The sequence below is a fragment of the Tricharina praecox genome (genome assembly GCF_024521635.1).
Source record: "Tricharina praecox strain CBS 144465 chromosome Unknown BZA05scaffold_15, whole genome shotgun sequence".
Lineage (NCBI taxonomy): Eukaryota > Fungi > Ascomycota > Pezizomycetes > Pezizales > Pyronemataceae > Tricharina > Tricharina praecox.
Genome location: NW_026250417.1, coordinates 110,478 through 124,958, shown reverse-complemented (window position 1 = coordinate 124,958; position 14,481 = coordinate 110,478). Strand labels below are relative to the sequence as shown.

General features: G+C 52.8%; 2 protein-coding genes across 2 annotated transcripts; both read right to left on the bottom strand.

Moving 5' to 3' along the window:
* Positions 1-256: 256 nt before the first annotated feature.
* On the bottom strand, positions 257-1,524 carry BZA05DRAFT_436775 (uncharacterized protein; the record flags this gene model as incomplete). Its single annotated transcript, XM_051486426.1, has 4 exons — positions 257-539; positions 1,043-1,092; positions 1,205-1,324; positions 1,452-1,524. Coding segments are annotated over 4 exons (319 nt in total), but the record flags the coding sequence as incomplete, so codon positions are not given.
* A 1,706-nt stretch (positions 1,525-3,230) lies between these two features.
* Positions 3,231-4,938, bottom strand: BZA05DRAFT_419339 (uncharacterized protein; the record flags this gene model as incomplete). Its single annotated transcript, XM_051485586.1, has 2 exons — positions 3,231-4,375; positions 4,440-4,938. 2 exons carry the CDS (start codon positions 4,936-4,938, stop codon positions 3,231-3,233), a joined length of 1,644 nt encoding a protein of 547 aa, XP_051338585.1.
* Positions 4,939-14,481: the final 9,543 nt, after the last annotated feature.

Genomic DNA, 14,481 nt, shown 5'->3' with positions numbered 1-14,481 from the left:
ACGGATGCGAAACGCTCACTGCCGCCATGGGTGAGCAGTGAGAGGACAGGGCTCGATGCATGCAATGCACATGGGTATTTAACGATTATATTTGATTTCCTGGTTGTTATGGAATCCACTCTCCGATATTAAGGTCCCAGATGCAAGCTTTGCGGTGGGGTGGGGTGGGTGGATGGGTGGGATGGGTGGGGGGAGGGTGGATGGAAGGACGGAAGGAAGGAAGGGAAGGAAGGCAAGGGAAGGAAGGGACTGCCAGCTCTCTCTCTCTCTCTCTCTCTCTCTCTCTCTCTCTCTCTCTCTCTCTCTCCGGGGCCGCCCCCAGGTTTAATATCTGTACTATGCTAGAGTAGATACTCTAGAGGAAGAGAGGCACGGTAAGCACTCTAGAGTGGGCATGTAGAGTAGGTACACAGGTATCTCGAAGGCGTCGCCGACGTTGCGTCTAAAGTGGGAAGCTTGCTGGCTACCTAGTAGTAGTAGTAGTAGTAGTAGTAGTAGTAGTAGTAGTAGTAGTAGTAGTAGTCGATTTGACAGCTGAGCTGGCACCGATCATCTAGCATCATAGTTATCGTCGAGCCCGTGGCGATACGGTACCAGGGCTCTGCTTGGGGACGGACGTGGAGAGATGCGAACAGAGGTTGGCCCCCATCCCGTATACACTCTACCATTCCGTACCATCCCATCCCGTATATACTCTACCATTCCGTACCATCCCATCACGTCCCACTCCATCCCATCTTATCCCGCCCCATCCCATCCCACCCCATCCAGCGCGGTAGTTGCGTGCCTGCGTGCCTGCGTGCCTGCGTGCCTGCGTGCCTGCGTTCCTGCGTATATGTGCTCTAGGTACTCTACATACATTGCGAAACGGTGTATCTACTCTACCTAGATGAGGTGAGGTGAGCCTGGTAGCGGTGGTGGGTGGTGGTGGGGAAGAACCCGCCAATTGCAAAGACGCTACACGATACGATGCGATGTGTATCTCAGTGGATAGGATAGGTATCGCAGTAACTATCGTATCGTAGTATCGTATCGTACGCACCTTCCCTCCTCGGTTCGCAGCAGGTTCGCGGCAGTGCGTGAAGTGCGTGACTTTGCCGGTGCCAGCCAGCCAGTGAGTGAGTGAGTGACTTTGCAACACTGCGGCGGAGACGTGGATACATAGTGTATGTACGCATATGTAGCATATAGCCTGCCCACCCACCTTGCTGCAGGAACTCGACCGCCGATGATGCAGGAACTTGGCCGTCACCACCCACCACCACCACCACCACCCACGGAAGCAGCATGGCAGCAGAGAAGTTTTCTTGATGCAGCTCGCTGTCTGGCAGGAAAAAACTTAATGCATCTCCACGCGAAACGTCAAGGAAGGAAGGAAGGAACGAAGAAGGAGGGAAGGAAGAGCGGAAAGCTGAGGCACCACGACACCACGACACCACGCCACCACACACGCACGACGCTCCACCACAGAGCAGAGCAGAGCAGAGCAGAGCAGAGCAGAGCAGAGCCCGGACGGAGGAACATCACGGGCGAGTGGGACTCGAAGCAGGTTTTTTCTTCTATTTCTTTCCTTTTTTTCTTTTTTCCTTTCGGACAAAGGTTAAACAATTGTCTTTTTCTTGTGGACGGAAAGGAATCATCGAAACACAGACTTGACAGATCCAACCGCATCGGAGCGAATAAAAGCAAAGGAAATATATAAACGCAGAAAAGAGAATCCCCGCATCCCGTATCCCGCAACCAGTGACCCGCAACCAGTGACCCGCAACCAGTAGTTAACCCGCAACAAGCAACCCGCAACTAGGCGGAGAACCAAGGGTGAAGGGCGGACTCGAGCGGAGATCGAAGGGCGGAGTGCGGAGTGCGGAGTGCGGCTTCAAGCGGGGCCAGAACTCCCGCCAAAAGCTAAATATCGAAAAGAAATATCCAAAACAAACCCCCCGCCCCACGGCCTATCCTGTCCTGTCCTGTCCTGTCTTAATCCAGCCCTATTCCTGGCAACTAGCAACTGGCAAAAAGAACAAAAATGAAAATGAAAATGAAAATGAAAAGGACCGCAAAAGCAAGCCCTGAGGGTCGTGTGTATCAACTGTGAAGGATATAGTACTCCATGTATGTAGATGAAGTAGATGAAGTAGATGAAGTAGATGAAGTAGATGAAGTAGATGAAGTAGATGAAGTAGATGAAGTAGATGAAGTAGATGAAGTAGATGAAGTTGCCATGCACACGACACACTGTAGAGTACACACTGTACACACACATGCGGAGGCCGCGCGCGCACTCTCTGCTCACTGCTCACTGCTGCCCGTCCGTCCACATCTCAGTCCATCTGTCCATCTGTCCATCTCAATAGTTAAACGAACCATCCGAACAATGTCACCCGATCAACACGACTCCAGAGTATAGAAAAGCACAGTTCCAATTAAGACAGTTTTTTGTAGAATGATGATATTCGTATCGTATTGGTATATCCTCGTAAGCGCGTCCAAGTAGAAGTAGAAGTAAAAGTAAAAGTAAAAACATCGAAGAAGAAAGAAGAAAGAAACAAAAAGGTGGGTAACAAAAAAAAATACGGCATTCGAAAAGAAGAAAAAAAAGAAAAGAAAGAAAGAAACCACCCTCCTCTCTTTTTGCAAACAATCCAGTCTTTGCCTTCCCACCCACCCAACTCCCATCCCAACCCACGTCCCACGTCCATTCCGAAAAGAAAAAGGCCCATATCCAAGTAAATGCATTCATTCCTCCTCCACCCAAATCCACATCCACATCCACATCGCCCAATAGTTCATCCCCAAAAGTTGCGCCGCATTAATTGTTGTGCGCGAAAGTTTTTCCTCCTCCACCACCTCCAAACCCCGTGGGCCACAACAAGTCGTTCCAGAAGTCCGTCCCAATGAATCGCCGATAAAAAAAACAACAAATAGAAAGGAAGACATCACAACCAGATAATAAAACAAAGATACTTTATATAAAAAACCCTCCCCGCCCCGCCGCCAGCCCATCCCCCACCCAACACCCGGTATCTAAAACCGTGCAAGAACCACACCAGCATGACACAAGCATTTGATAGCACGGCCTAGAAAAGGCCAATTGCACATGACCAAAACAGAACACCTAAAAAAATGACACACTAACAGCGCCGGTAAAAACAAATAACAAAAACCAGAAAAAGCCAATCCCTAGAAGCTAGAAGAAACAATCCCACAACAAAAGGTCCTCGCGTCCGTCATTACTCATCCCGCTTCTTCTTCTGTCGTCGGTTCTTCTTGGCTTCCGAAGCTGCGTTGGTGAGCTTCTCCTTGAGTCCGGACGACACTTGCGCCGCGTCCACCAGGACGATCCCTAGCGGGCCGTGATCCTGGAGGTGCTCCATCCCGTCCGGTCCCATCATCTCCGAGCCGTCAATCAACGACATCTGGATGGAGCTGCCGTGGGTGCGCGCGTGCTGGCTGAGGTTGTCGGAACGAGAGAACTTCTTGCCGCACTCGTTGCACGAGAAGGGCTTGTCCTTGGTGTGGAGCGACCGGAAGTGCCTCTTGAGGTGTTCTTGGCGGCGGAAGCGGCGAGTGCACAGATGGCAGACGAAAGTCTTGGAAGGATCGTCCGTCAGGGACTGCTTGCGTCCGCGGCGGACAACGGGAGCAGGGGAGATGTCGTCGTGGTCGTGGTCGTGCTCATGGTCGTGCTCATCACCGTCAAGGTCGTGCTCGTCATGGTCGTGCTCGTGACCGTTGTCGGAAGCTTCACTGTAGGAGCCCTCGGTGGGAGTCGGTGTCAGAAGGGGCCTTCCGCAGGAGAAGGGCTGGAGGAAGCCATCGTCGCAGGCCTCCTCCTCGACACCCCTCCTTCGGGCCTCGGCGATGATGTCGTCGAGATCGTTGTCGGTGTTAGTCCTCAGCTTCTTCCATGTGCGGCGGGGCTCTACGGAACTACGTCGCGAGAAGTCGGAAGCCGGGGGACTCGGAGGCATCAACATGCCGTGTACGTTGGACTCGCCGAGAATGCTCTCGTCGTCGCTGGAGTCGTCAAATTCGAGGGACTCGTCATCCTCGTCCTCACGGAGCCTCTTGATACCACCGAACAGGGCGGCCGGGTTGATGGTCGCCATGGGAACATCCATCATCTCAGATACGTCGTGGAGTCCAAGGTCGAATGTGTTGATGTCGCTGTCCTCGATCTTGATCCGGGGGAAGTACTCATGCTCGGAGATGGACTGGTTCGGAGAAGGGTAGGTGAGCTGTCTGGGATCGCAGAAGTCAATCTCAGAAGATCCGGAGTGGTCTGAGCATGCTGGTGACAGAGACGGGCACGAGGCGAACATTAGTGTCGGGCTGGGGTGCGAGGAAAGGTTGTAGTGCATGGGGAAGCCACAATCTACAAGAGAGAGCGCTAATCAGTAAACGACGCCAATTGTGCACTTTTTGGTTCCCGAGCATACCTGGGGTGAGTGGAGATCGTTCTTTCCAGAACTGAGGTGTGGAAGGCATCTCAAGCTCGGCGGGGGTGATGGTTCCATTGCAACCGTCCTCAAGGGCCCAAGGTTGGTTGATGGGAGTTGTCAGGTGGGAGCTCATGGCGGAAGAGTTGTCGGAGCTCTCGAGTGTCGGCGTGGAAGGGAAGAAATATACATCCGAGCCGTTGGGGCCATCCAGACCAAGGAGGGTGGGCGAGGATGGTGTCAGAAGACCTGACGATTTCTGGAGAGCCTCGGCCGTAAGGGCATGAGGAGTGTGGATGTTGGACAGTCGTGGAGAAGAGTACATCATGGTGGAAGGGTAGGGCATTGTGAGCGTGCAGGTGGGAGGTGACCGGTCGATGCAAGCGGACTTCTGTTGAGGCGAGAGTCCACAGGGAGGATGGCTCACGAACTGGCCGTGCTGTCTCGACTGATGGCTCGTGTTGCCCGGGTTGTAGTAGAGGAAGGGTGATGACTCCATTGCGAGTGTGTGAATTAGGATGTATTGTGAGGTAGGTGAAGGTGGTACGGTAGAGATGTACGGTCGATTGATCACGATTAAAGTAAGGTAATTGTCGTTCTTGGGTACTAATAGGTGGCTATAATGTTGCACTGATGTTTCTCTTTGCGGTCGAGATTCCGAAGGATCTTGATTAACGAGTGTATGCGTACGTTGCGATGCAGTTGTTGATAGTCTTCCGATGGTGTTGTGATAAGTAGAGATTCGACAGACGCAGGCTCAGGTTGAAGTTGGCAAAAGGCGAGACCCTTGAAGTTTTGAGTAAAGAGAGAATTCAAGGAACGAGTTCCAGTGGGTGATGTCCAAAAGGCAAAGGGATGGAAGGATTTCCGACGACCGAGTCCGAGGTGAGCAGCGGGTATGTATGTGGTATTTGGGCAATGAAGCGCAATGAATCCGAATTCAAACAAGAAACCAAAAGAAGGTATGGGGGAGTCGGGAGACTGCTAGCACGGCATGTACGAAAGAGGGATCCAAAGGAAGGTAAAGAGGGTTAGTTAGCTAGAGAAGGACGGACAAGAAAACCACGACGACGACGAAGGGGTCAAAGAGCTGACGGCGGCGGCGAGGACGAGGGTAAAGAAGAGAAGCCAGGAAGCAGAGCGGCACATCAGGAAACCGCCCGAATATCTAATACTATTTTCCGGCTGGGGTGGAGGGGGCATGATGGGGTGGGTGGGTTGGGGTTGGGTTGAGTTGGGTTGGAGGGTGGGTGGACCCTTGGGGGGGTGTGTGTGGGTGTGTGGCCCCGACTTGGCTAGGAGATTATTATTATTATTATTGTTGTTGTGGGAACCGAACGCCTGCACACGACAGGGCACAGCTTTCTGCGGTCCGAACGGGCAGTGTGCGAGAGGGTGTGTGTGTGTGAGTGTATGAGAGTGTGAGGGAGTGTGTGTGCGTGAGCGTGAGGGCGTGTGTGTGGATGGGGTGTGGATGCTCGTGCTATGTGCTGTGAGCTATGTGTGCATTTTCCCTCACCAGCCAATTGCCGGTCGGTATCGCCCTCCCCACCCCAACTGAGAAGAAAATAATAATAATGACCGCTTCGTGCAGAGACTCGCGAGCAGCCAGAACGCCGAGGGCCATGGAGATGGTACGGGGCCAAAGGGCCGGACGGAGGCGGTCGGAACCCGCCAACCAATCGCCATGTTCTGCCGCCGCAAGAAGAGGCTTTGCCGATCGAGACCTGCGGCTGATGAGGACATCAAGCGTCGTCATGTTCAGGTCGAGCATGCACACTCGAGGACACCGCAGAATCGCGAGACGCCGCCGCTGCTGCTGCTGATGCACGCTCGAGGACACCACACGATCGCGAAACGCTGCTGCTGCTGGACGTTGCCTCATCTTTTGCCCGCCGCCAGCCGCCCGCAGCATGTGTGATTTACGACCCGAATCGCCAACTGCTGTGCTGGGGGGGTAGGTAGCTCTGCCTAGCACCTCGAGCTCTCCCCTCCGCCACCACCACCACCACCACCGCCAGCAAGCAGTTGGAAGGAGATCTCCACCAGTAAACTTGTTGCTACCGAATGAAAGCTTCCGTGTCTCCCGCTAAGGACAACTGCCCAATAGCACCGCCGCCCCCTCCCCCCCAGTCGGACCCATGAGCGGAGTGACCGGGGGACCGGGGGTGGTGCTGGTAGTAGTAGTGGGAAGAAGGGCACCACGGTAAACATGCTGGGGAGCACCGATAGAGTAGACACCCCGCGGGTTACCTGAGCTAGACGAAACAGATGATGCCTCCAGCTCCTACCCGCCTTCGCCCGTCCCGCATCAAGGAAACCGCCTCTGATGGTGGTGGTGGTGGTGGTGGTGGTGGTGGTGGTGGTGGTGGTGGAGTGAGATCATTCCAGACCACTTTTCTCCGTTATCCAGTGCGGTCCAAAACCCGCCCGCGACACTTTGAGGTGCGATGATCATGTTGGTGGCTCTCGGTACGCTCGACCGACCGCTTGACCGACTGACCGACTGATTGACTGCCCTAGATGACCCGGTGCTCCCGGGCAACAACAACAATGACGCTGACCGGACATGAACCCTGAACTTCGCCACTCCGTAGAAGGGACTTTCCGTCGCTGCCTCTCTCTCTGTCGCTCGATCACTATCGCCGTGGACCTGGCTTTGCCGCCCATGCATTTGCGATCGGTTAGTGTTGTGCACCGCACCGCACCGCCTACTTTTAGTCGGAGGCCAAAGACGGCTTCTGTTTGGTGGTTGGCCTTTTCCTGTTGTTGTTATTGCTGTGGCCTTGGGGCAGTCGGCGCCGGAAAGCGCAACGGCCATCGTTGCAACCAACCCACCGCAGCAGGCCATGTTGGAGTAGTTACCACCATGGCCACTACTACCGGTACCACCATCACCATCACCACCCACCACTCACCACCACCATCACCGCACACCTCCGCTTCGTCTTCTTCGGCTGGTCCATGTCGGCTTTCGGCTTAGACCCGAACAGGCAACATCGAGGACTTATTGGGGAGCAGGGGTCCCACCCATGCTCCGTTAGTCAGTTAGCAGGCCAAGCTCAATATGGCAGCAGATGAAGACCACTTTCGTGGGGTTGTGCGACTTGCATCCCCAGCTGTCCTAGCTTTCTGGTGGCATCAGCGGTGACCGAACGATTTGCCGGAGCCGTGGGACGGAAGCGGCAACGCGGATGCCCCATTCAGCCTGCAGAGACGCCAGCCAAAAGCCGCTGGTTGGTTGGTTGACAGCGCATCTCTGAGCAGAGAGCACGAAAAGAGGTCAGAGCTGCGGGCTCCGGCTCTGTCTGGCTCTGGCTCTGGCCCTTTTCCACCCACCCACCCCTCCATCATGTGGCTGCACGACCAAAGCGAAAGGAAAAACAGGAAAAACAAAAGAAAGATGCGAAGAAAAGACTTCTTCTTCTGATGGGTTGGGTTGGATTGCCAGACGAGGTCAAGGCGCTAAGTTCTCCCAAGACCGAGCTTGCGCAGGAACCGGAGAGTAAGCGATGCCTAAATCGGGCGTAGCAGCGGCCTTCGAACGAAACAGCAGAGTGGACTGCGTGCCAGAGCATCTATGCCTACTCCGGAGTAGTCGTGTATGTAGGCACCAGACCTGTGGAAACGTTTCTTCCCTTCCCTTCCTCAATCCCCAGAGATAGCGAATTGCACCCAACACCAAGGGAAAAAAATGTCCCGGAGATGTGAAGGAGAGTTCCTCGGATTCGGGACTCTCGGCTTAACCTCTTACGTAGAGTACTCGGTCCCATCAGCTATGTAACTCACTAGCTATGTAGAGCTAAGAGCCACCTCCCCCACCGACGACGCCTTGTCCGGCCGGCCGCCTTTCGTCCTGCTGCCCTCGCGCTGTTATCCTGCTCTTGCTGTCCTGCTGTTTCTGTTATGTACCCCCCATACCTACCGTATGTACCGTATGTGGAGTACCTCTTTACCGTATGTACCGTATGTAGAGTACCGTATGTGTCCTTTTCGCCGCCCGCCTGGCGCTTGGGCCATCGATCTCCCCCGATCGTGAAGAAAAGTCGAGAAAAAGAAAAAATAACAACTGAGGCTTTCGTTCCGTGTCTGCACTTTTTTTTTCCAACGAGCCGTCCAGTCCACCCAAGCAACCAAGCAGGTTTTTTTTACTACACTGCAACTGCACTGCGGGTCGAGCTTATCCGGACGGGCACACAGGATACACGCACACGCAAGAGGGCCGCGCGCCTGCGAGGGTTTTCCTGCGTGGGAGGAGCTCGCGTGAGAAAATCCTCCCAATTGGAGTTGCAACACTATTATTGACCGATAAAATCAGCATCCGGATATCGGTGAGGATAAATCAGAACACGGTAGAACAGAACCGACGATATTTTCTTGACGCGTCGTGTGTATGGTACACACGCTCAGTCCAATCATCGATCGTACCTATGCTATGGCAAAAGATAGACGCACGAACTGGAAGCAGTGAGCAACTGAGCAACTGAGTAGTGAGCACTGGGCGTCTGAGACAGCTAATTTACCAAAAATCCAAAAAGCCGTCCAAAAAAGCTATCCAAAGCTGTCTAAAGCTGACCAAAGCTGTCTGTCCCGTTGCGATTCGCTGGATAACTGGATGGGTAGGCAGGCCTTTATCGATGCCCAGAAAAACGGAAGCTGGGCAGGTATCGTGAAGTGGTTAAGTTGAGTAGAGTAGAGTACCCTGGGTCCTGGCAGAAAAGAATCAATCGGCCGGGCTTGCGAATGGAAAAAGAAAAGAAAGAGAGAAAGAAAGAAAAAAGAAAAGGATGTTTCCTGTCGCAAGTGTGTAGAAACTCCAACTCCAACATAACATGAACAGCAGCAGCAGCAGCAGCAGCACTGAAGAGCCACCATATGCATCTATACAGAGCACATAGTTGCGCATCATGGTCGAAACTTGACCCGGCCCCACAAGCTCCCCTTCCACCAACTTGGCACATCGCGGCACGTTCCTGACGATCATCTACCGGTTGTGGCCAAAGTATTTTGCTCATGCTCGTGGGGTGGGATCTTCTTTCTTCTTTCTTCTTTCTTCTTTCTTCTTTCTTCTTTCTTCTTCTTTTCTTCTTTCTTCTTTCTTCTTCTTGTTCTTCTCGTTCAAAACCCAAAACATGCAATGCAACGCAGGGTCGGGTCAACAAGCTGAAGAAGGATTTTTTCTTTTTCTACTTTTTTTTCTGCCGTGTCTGGCTGCTTGCCTGCTTGCCTGCTTGCCTGCTTGCCTGCTTGCCTGCTTGCCTGCTTGCCTGCTTGCCTGCTTGCCTGCTTGCCTGCTTGCCTGCTTGCCTGCTTGCCTGCTTGCCTGCCACTGCGGGATCAGGTTTTCAAGATTTTACATACGTCTACAGGTACCATTGTTACATAGCTCGAGTACTCTAGAGTACAACACCGAATGGAATGGCATGCACGATCATCTTTGATGGATGGATGGATGGATTGGATGGATGGATGGATTGGATAGATGGATAGTGCGACTCGAGTCTCGACCAAGTGATGATAGGCGGGGGAGGGGGGAAGGGGGAGGGGCAATAGGTTTGAACTTGGCCCTATCGCGCCCCGCAGCGAACACTCGTGATGCTTCTCCGTCCGGCGGCGGCGGGGGGGGGGGGGTAGTGGTGGGCTGGTTGGTGGGGGAAGACCGTAGACCTCATCTCATCTCATATCCACCATGGGCTTCTTCACCTATCGAAGCGTGGGGAACCCATAATATGCATCGCCATCTTCTGTTTCGCCGAGGCGATAGGTAGAGTAGAGTTATCTATAGATACTATCCCAACAATCCCATAGATGATGGATGATAGGCCGAAGGAAACAAAAACAAAAACAACAGAAACAAAAGCAAATACCTAAACCCACCACAATCACGAATCACCACGGCCCTATCTATCTCGCCTAGCCAACTATCGCTCACAAATCGACACAACCAGCATGACTGGCCCCCTCCAAGAGGATTGCCCCGACGGCGGCGGCGGAGGAGCGGCAGAGGAGGGAGGGTTTGTTGCAAAGTTTCACTTTTCTTTCTTTTGTGATGATGATGGTGGTAGTGATGGTGGTGGTGATGGTGATCATGAGGTTTCCGCCCATGCCTATGTAGGTAATCCATATTATGTTGGTTGGTAGGAAGCTGAAATTCTCTGATTCGTCTGTCAGCTTTTTTTTGCACGCAGCAGCCCGATAAGCCCAGCCCATACGTCCATCAAGCGCCCACGACGAGCATCAATCACTGTGATTGTAACTCTATTGGTGTTCCGCCGGCGGAGAATATTTCGTTCTCCTCCTCTGATCTTCAGCCCATCACAGCCACCACTACCGCCACTAGGTATGTACCACCACCAATTGGCAATCACGGCGGCGGCTCAGATAGGCAGATATAGATGACGGACACCAAGGTTAAGGCATCATGAGCAGTTTGTTTCTCCGGGTGATCACCGTTCTATCCAAGGCGCGGGGTATGCATCCAAGTCTGGGCGGGTACCGTACCATATACCTATGCAACTCCCACTCTCCCCCTCACTCCATCAATAGACGAACATCACGAGAGCAAAAACATGCATCTATAAAAAATAACCACATGTCGGCCAAGACTGCTGCCCATGAAGGATAACCACTCACTCATGTATTGTACTCTACATATCATGCCCAATTGTTCATGCTGTGCACCCTCATGGGTTTACCTATTCGTCCGGCTGTCGATACCTGTATATAGCGAGCCAGGGAACGCAAGAAATTGCTAGTACATAGAATCAATGGAATCAATCGAGTCCCGATGCTATTTTCTGGAAGCAACATATATACCCATTCTACAAGCAAGGACCTTGCATGCGCGGTACGGTAGGTATAGTACTCCATGTAGGTAGGTGGAGCATGCCCCCAGATACCGTAATCCGCATAAACAATCCGCAAATCCACAATCCACAACTCACAATCTACAAATCCAGTATGCACTCTACCTAGGTAGATGGCAGATTCAGTGCCCTTTCGAATATTTATTTGTGTTTATTTGTGCATGTATATTTATCGCGCGCTTAGATTGCGATGACGATGTGCATTGTGATGTGATGCTGTGAGGTGTGGGGTGGTGGTGTTGCAACTTGCAACTTCACTTTTTTCTTTTCTTTTTCTATTTAGTTTTCTTTTTTTCCGACGGCAAATGCCTCCTTTATGCGACATCATCATGAGTTGGATTCTGGATTCTGGGTTCTGGGTTTTGGGTTCTGGGTTCCGGAGCGAGCGGGCTGAATGATGGATCAATCAGTGAACACCCCGTGAGAGTATAGTTTGTAATAGTAGATATGTCTCTATGTAGTAGCACAGGCTCGACAACCGGGAGGAAGCGACAACGCCACGACCAAATCTCGACATATGTACCTGGGGTAGTACCTATACATATTCCCATTCGACTTTCTCTGGGACGTGATTCCCCACCCCGAGTCCCAACGACATTGGCACGGTTCCTTCAACGTCTACATACCTACTACCACCACCCAGTAGTAGGTAGTTCATCGACACAAGCTGGCTGGCGAACGTGGCAGTCGTGATCAGCAAACTATACAAGGTATGAACCTACCAATGTATATACGCAATAACTCCTATGCATACCGTCGACACCACGATCTTTGAACTTTAAACTCCGAATTTCCGGATCCACCTGCCGCCGCCGCCGTCGTCGTCGCCGCAGATGGTTAGGTACTCACCTAGGACCTAGGTACCGATGTCCCCAGATTTCCGAAGCCTCGGGAGTGAGTACATACGTATCTAGTATCTACTTCATATGTACCGGTACACACAGGACCCCATTCGCTCCTGCCGTGTTGGTTAGAACTTGGATCCACCTCCACCTCCTGAGTCCTGAGTGACTGAGTCCCGACTGAGGACTGACTCCTGAGTCCTTCACCAACGACTGTTCCAGCAAAGTCCTGGACTCATGGGCCTTTCCCCCACGGTACTTGGGCTTAGGGTATCGGCTCGGCTCAAGGCGCTGGGCTGGTTGACAACAGCTTTCGACGTTTAATCGAGCCTCTCTACTCGAGTACTATAGGTAGTCTGCGTACTAGTATGTACTATACTGAGGATCTCGTACGTATGCATACTACATATTTGGGGTGATGCTGGAAATGCTGATTCTCTGTAGGGAAGCGACGGCGGAACTCGACGTCACAGGCTTCATGGTGAGATCTGGTCGAGAATTGATTACGGTGGGCCGGTATCTATGGATGTACCTATGGCGGCACGTGAGAACAGGCTCCGCAGATAAAGACCATCTCGAGTCGTCGTTCCATGTAGCACTCAGTCTCGACTCTCCACAAACAGCCCAATTCGGAAATCACCAAACAAATCATCATATCATCATTTCATTTTTCTTTTCCTTATTAGGTTGCACCGCATCGACAGTGGCAGCAGCAGCAGCAGCAGCATATCGAGATTTCGAAGATGGTGGTAATCGTACTCGATGGATGGCCACACCGACACCGGCCGACCTCGCACGGCATTTCATTTCATTTCCATAGATATGTTTGCTTCCAAAGTGGCTGCAGCAGTCTGTATGTATGTTTTGTATGTAGGTAATATAATGATGACGCCCCATCCATGGACCAAGGTAAGGAAGGCAAGGCACTTTCCGCGCCTCCAATAATCCGCAGGTGGAGACGTGGAGATATCGAGACCGGCACCGACCCGACCTGGCGTGCGTGTGTAAATACTAACTACGGTATGTAGTAGTCCACATACGATACCGAGCAACGCATCCTTGAGCAAACAAACATTTTTTCTGGAATAATCTCCTACTGGGGGCCAGCTGCCTGTCTGCCGGGCTGAACAGAACAGTAATAAAAAAGCTTCGCCCCATCGGGGAAGGGAAGAGAAGGGAACACAAGGTTTCTCTTGAAACCCTCCCCATCCTCCTCGTCGTCCCGTCCCCACCTGCCCCACCAGGTTAACTGACTTGACTTAACTTGACTTGACTGCTGTCCCCCAAGCCCAAGAATCGCAACCCTCTCCCCCGCACACGTGCAGCGCTGTATATGCCGAGTTTCCCACACCGATGAAACACCGGCTCGAAATCTCTTCGTCCCGTCAAGTCAAAACGACAACCGAGTTGTCAGGGGCGGGCTGGCGATCCGACAGGACAGGACAAGCAGTACCCAAGTGCTCTAGTTACCTACTCTACATACCCCGCCGCCCGCGGCAGGACCCACCCATCCGCCAACTCACACACACGTCCCTCCCAGGCTCCTTCCCACTCTCGATGCAACCGCTAGTTGACTTCTCTAGATACTCCCACCCACCTACGCATGTAGTTACCAACTCACGTACCTAGTTACCCATTTCGGACGGACCTCGAGCTCACACGAACGCACGAATTGGACGGCGGAATTATGCAGTTGCATCCACCACTCCGCATCGGCAAGCAGCAAGTAGCAAGCTTCTCGTCGCCTGTGCTGTGCTGTTGCTGTGGTGTAGTGTGCTGCCCTGCCTGTTCGCGACGACGAGACGAAGCACTAGCCAGAGGAGAGTGTAACTAACCCAGAGGAGTAGAGGTACTACTAGTAGTAATCGGGCCTGTTGACGGATAACGGGGATAGCCCGAAACGTAAAAACCGCAGGCGCAGGCGCAGGCAGGATAAGGCAAAGTCAGGAAGTCATCTCAGATCATGAGGAAGTGAGGATGTGGGAAAGTCGGAAGAGTGGTACGGTATGTAGGATGCTAGTGTGGAACATCCCTCGCGCCCGGCCACCAGCATCGGGAACGACACGACACGGAGAAGGAATTACAGATGCAGGTACCCCACCACCTCCACCTCCACCTCCACCTCCGCCATCAGCACCATTGGGAGGGATGGCCGCATTGGAATCTCGTGCCTGGACGCCTCGGTCCCGTGCATGATGATGAGGTCAGTCAGTCGGTCGGGTCGGATGGGAGCGAGGGGAGGGGAGCATATGCAACTATTCGCTCGCGTCGATGGACGAGGCGGTCGGCAGTTCTTCGACTCGAATTCTTCAGCTGTACGGATGTACCACCTAC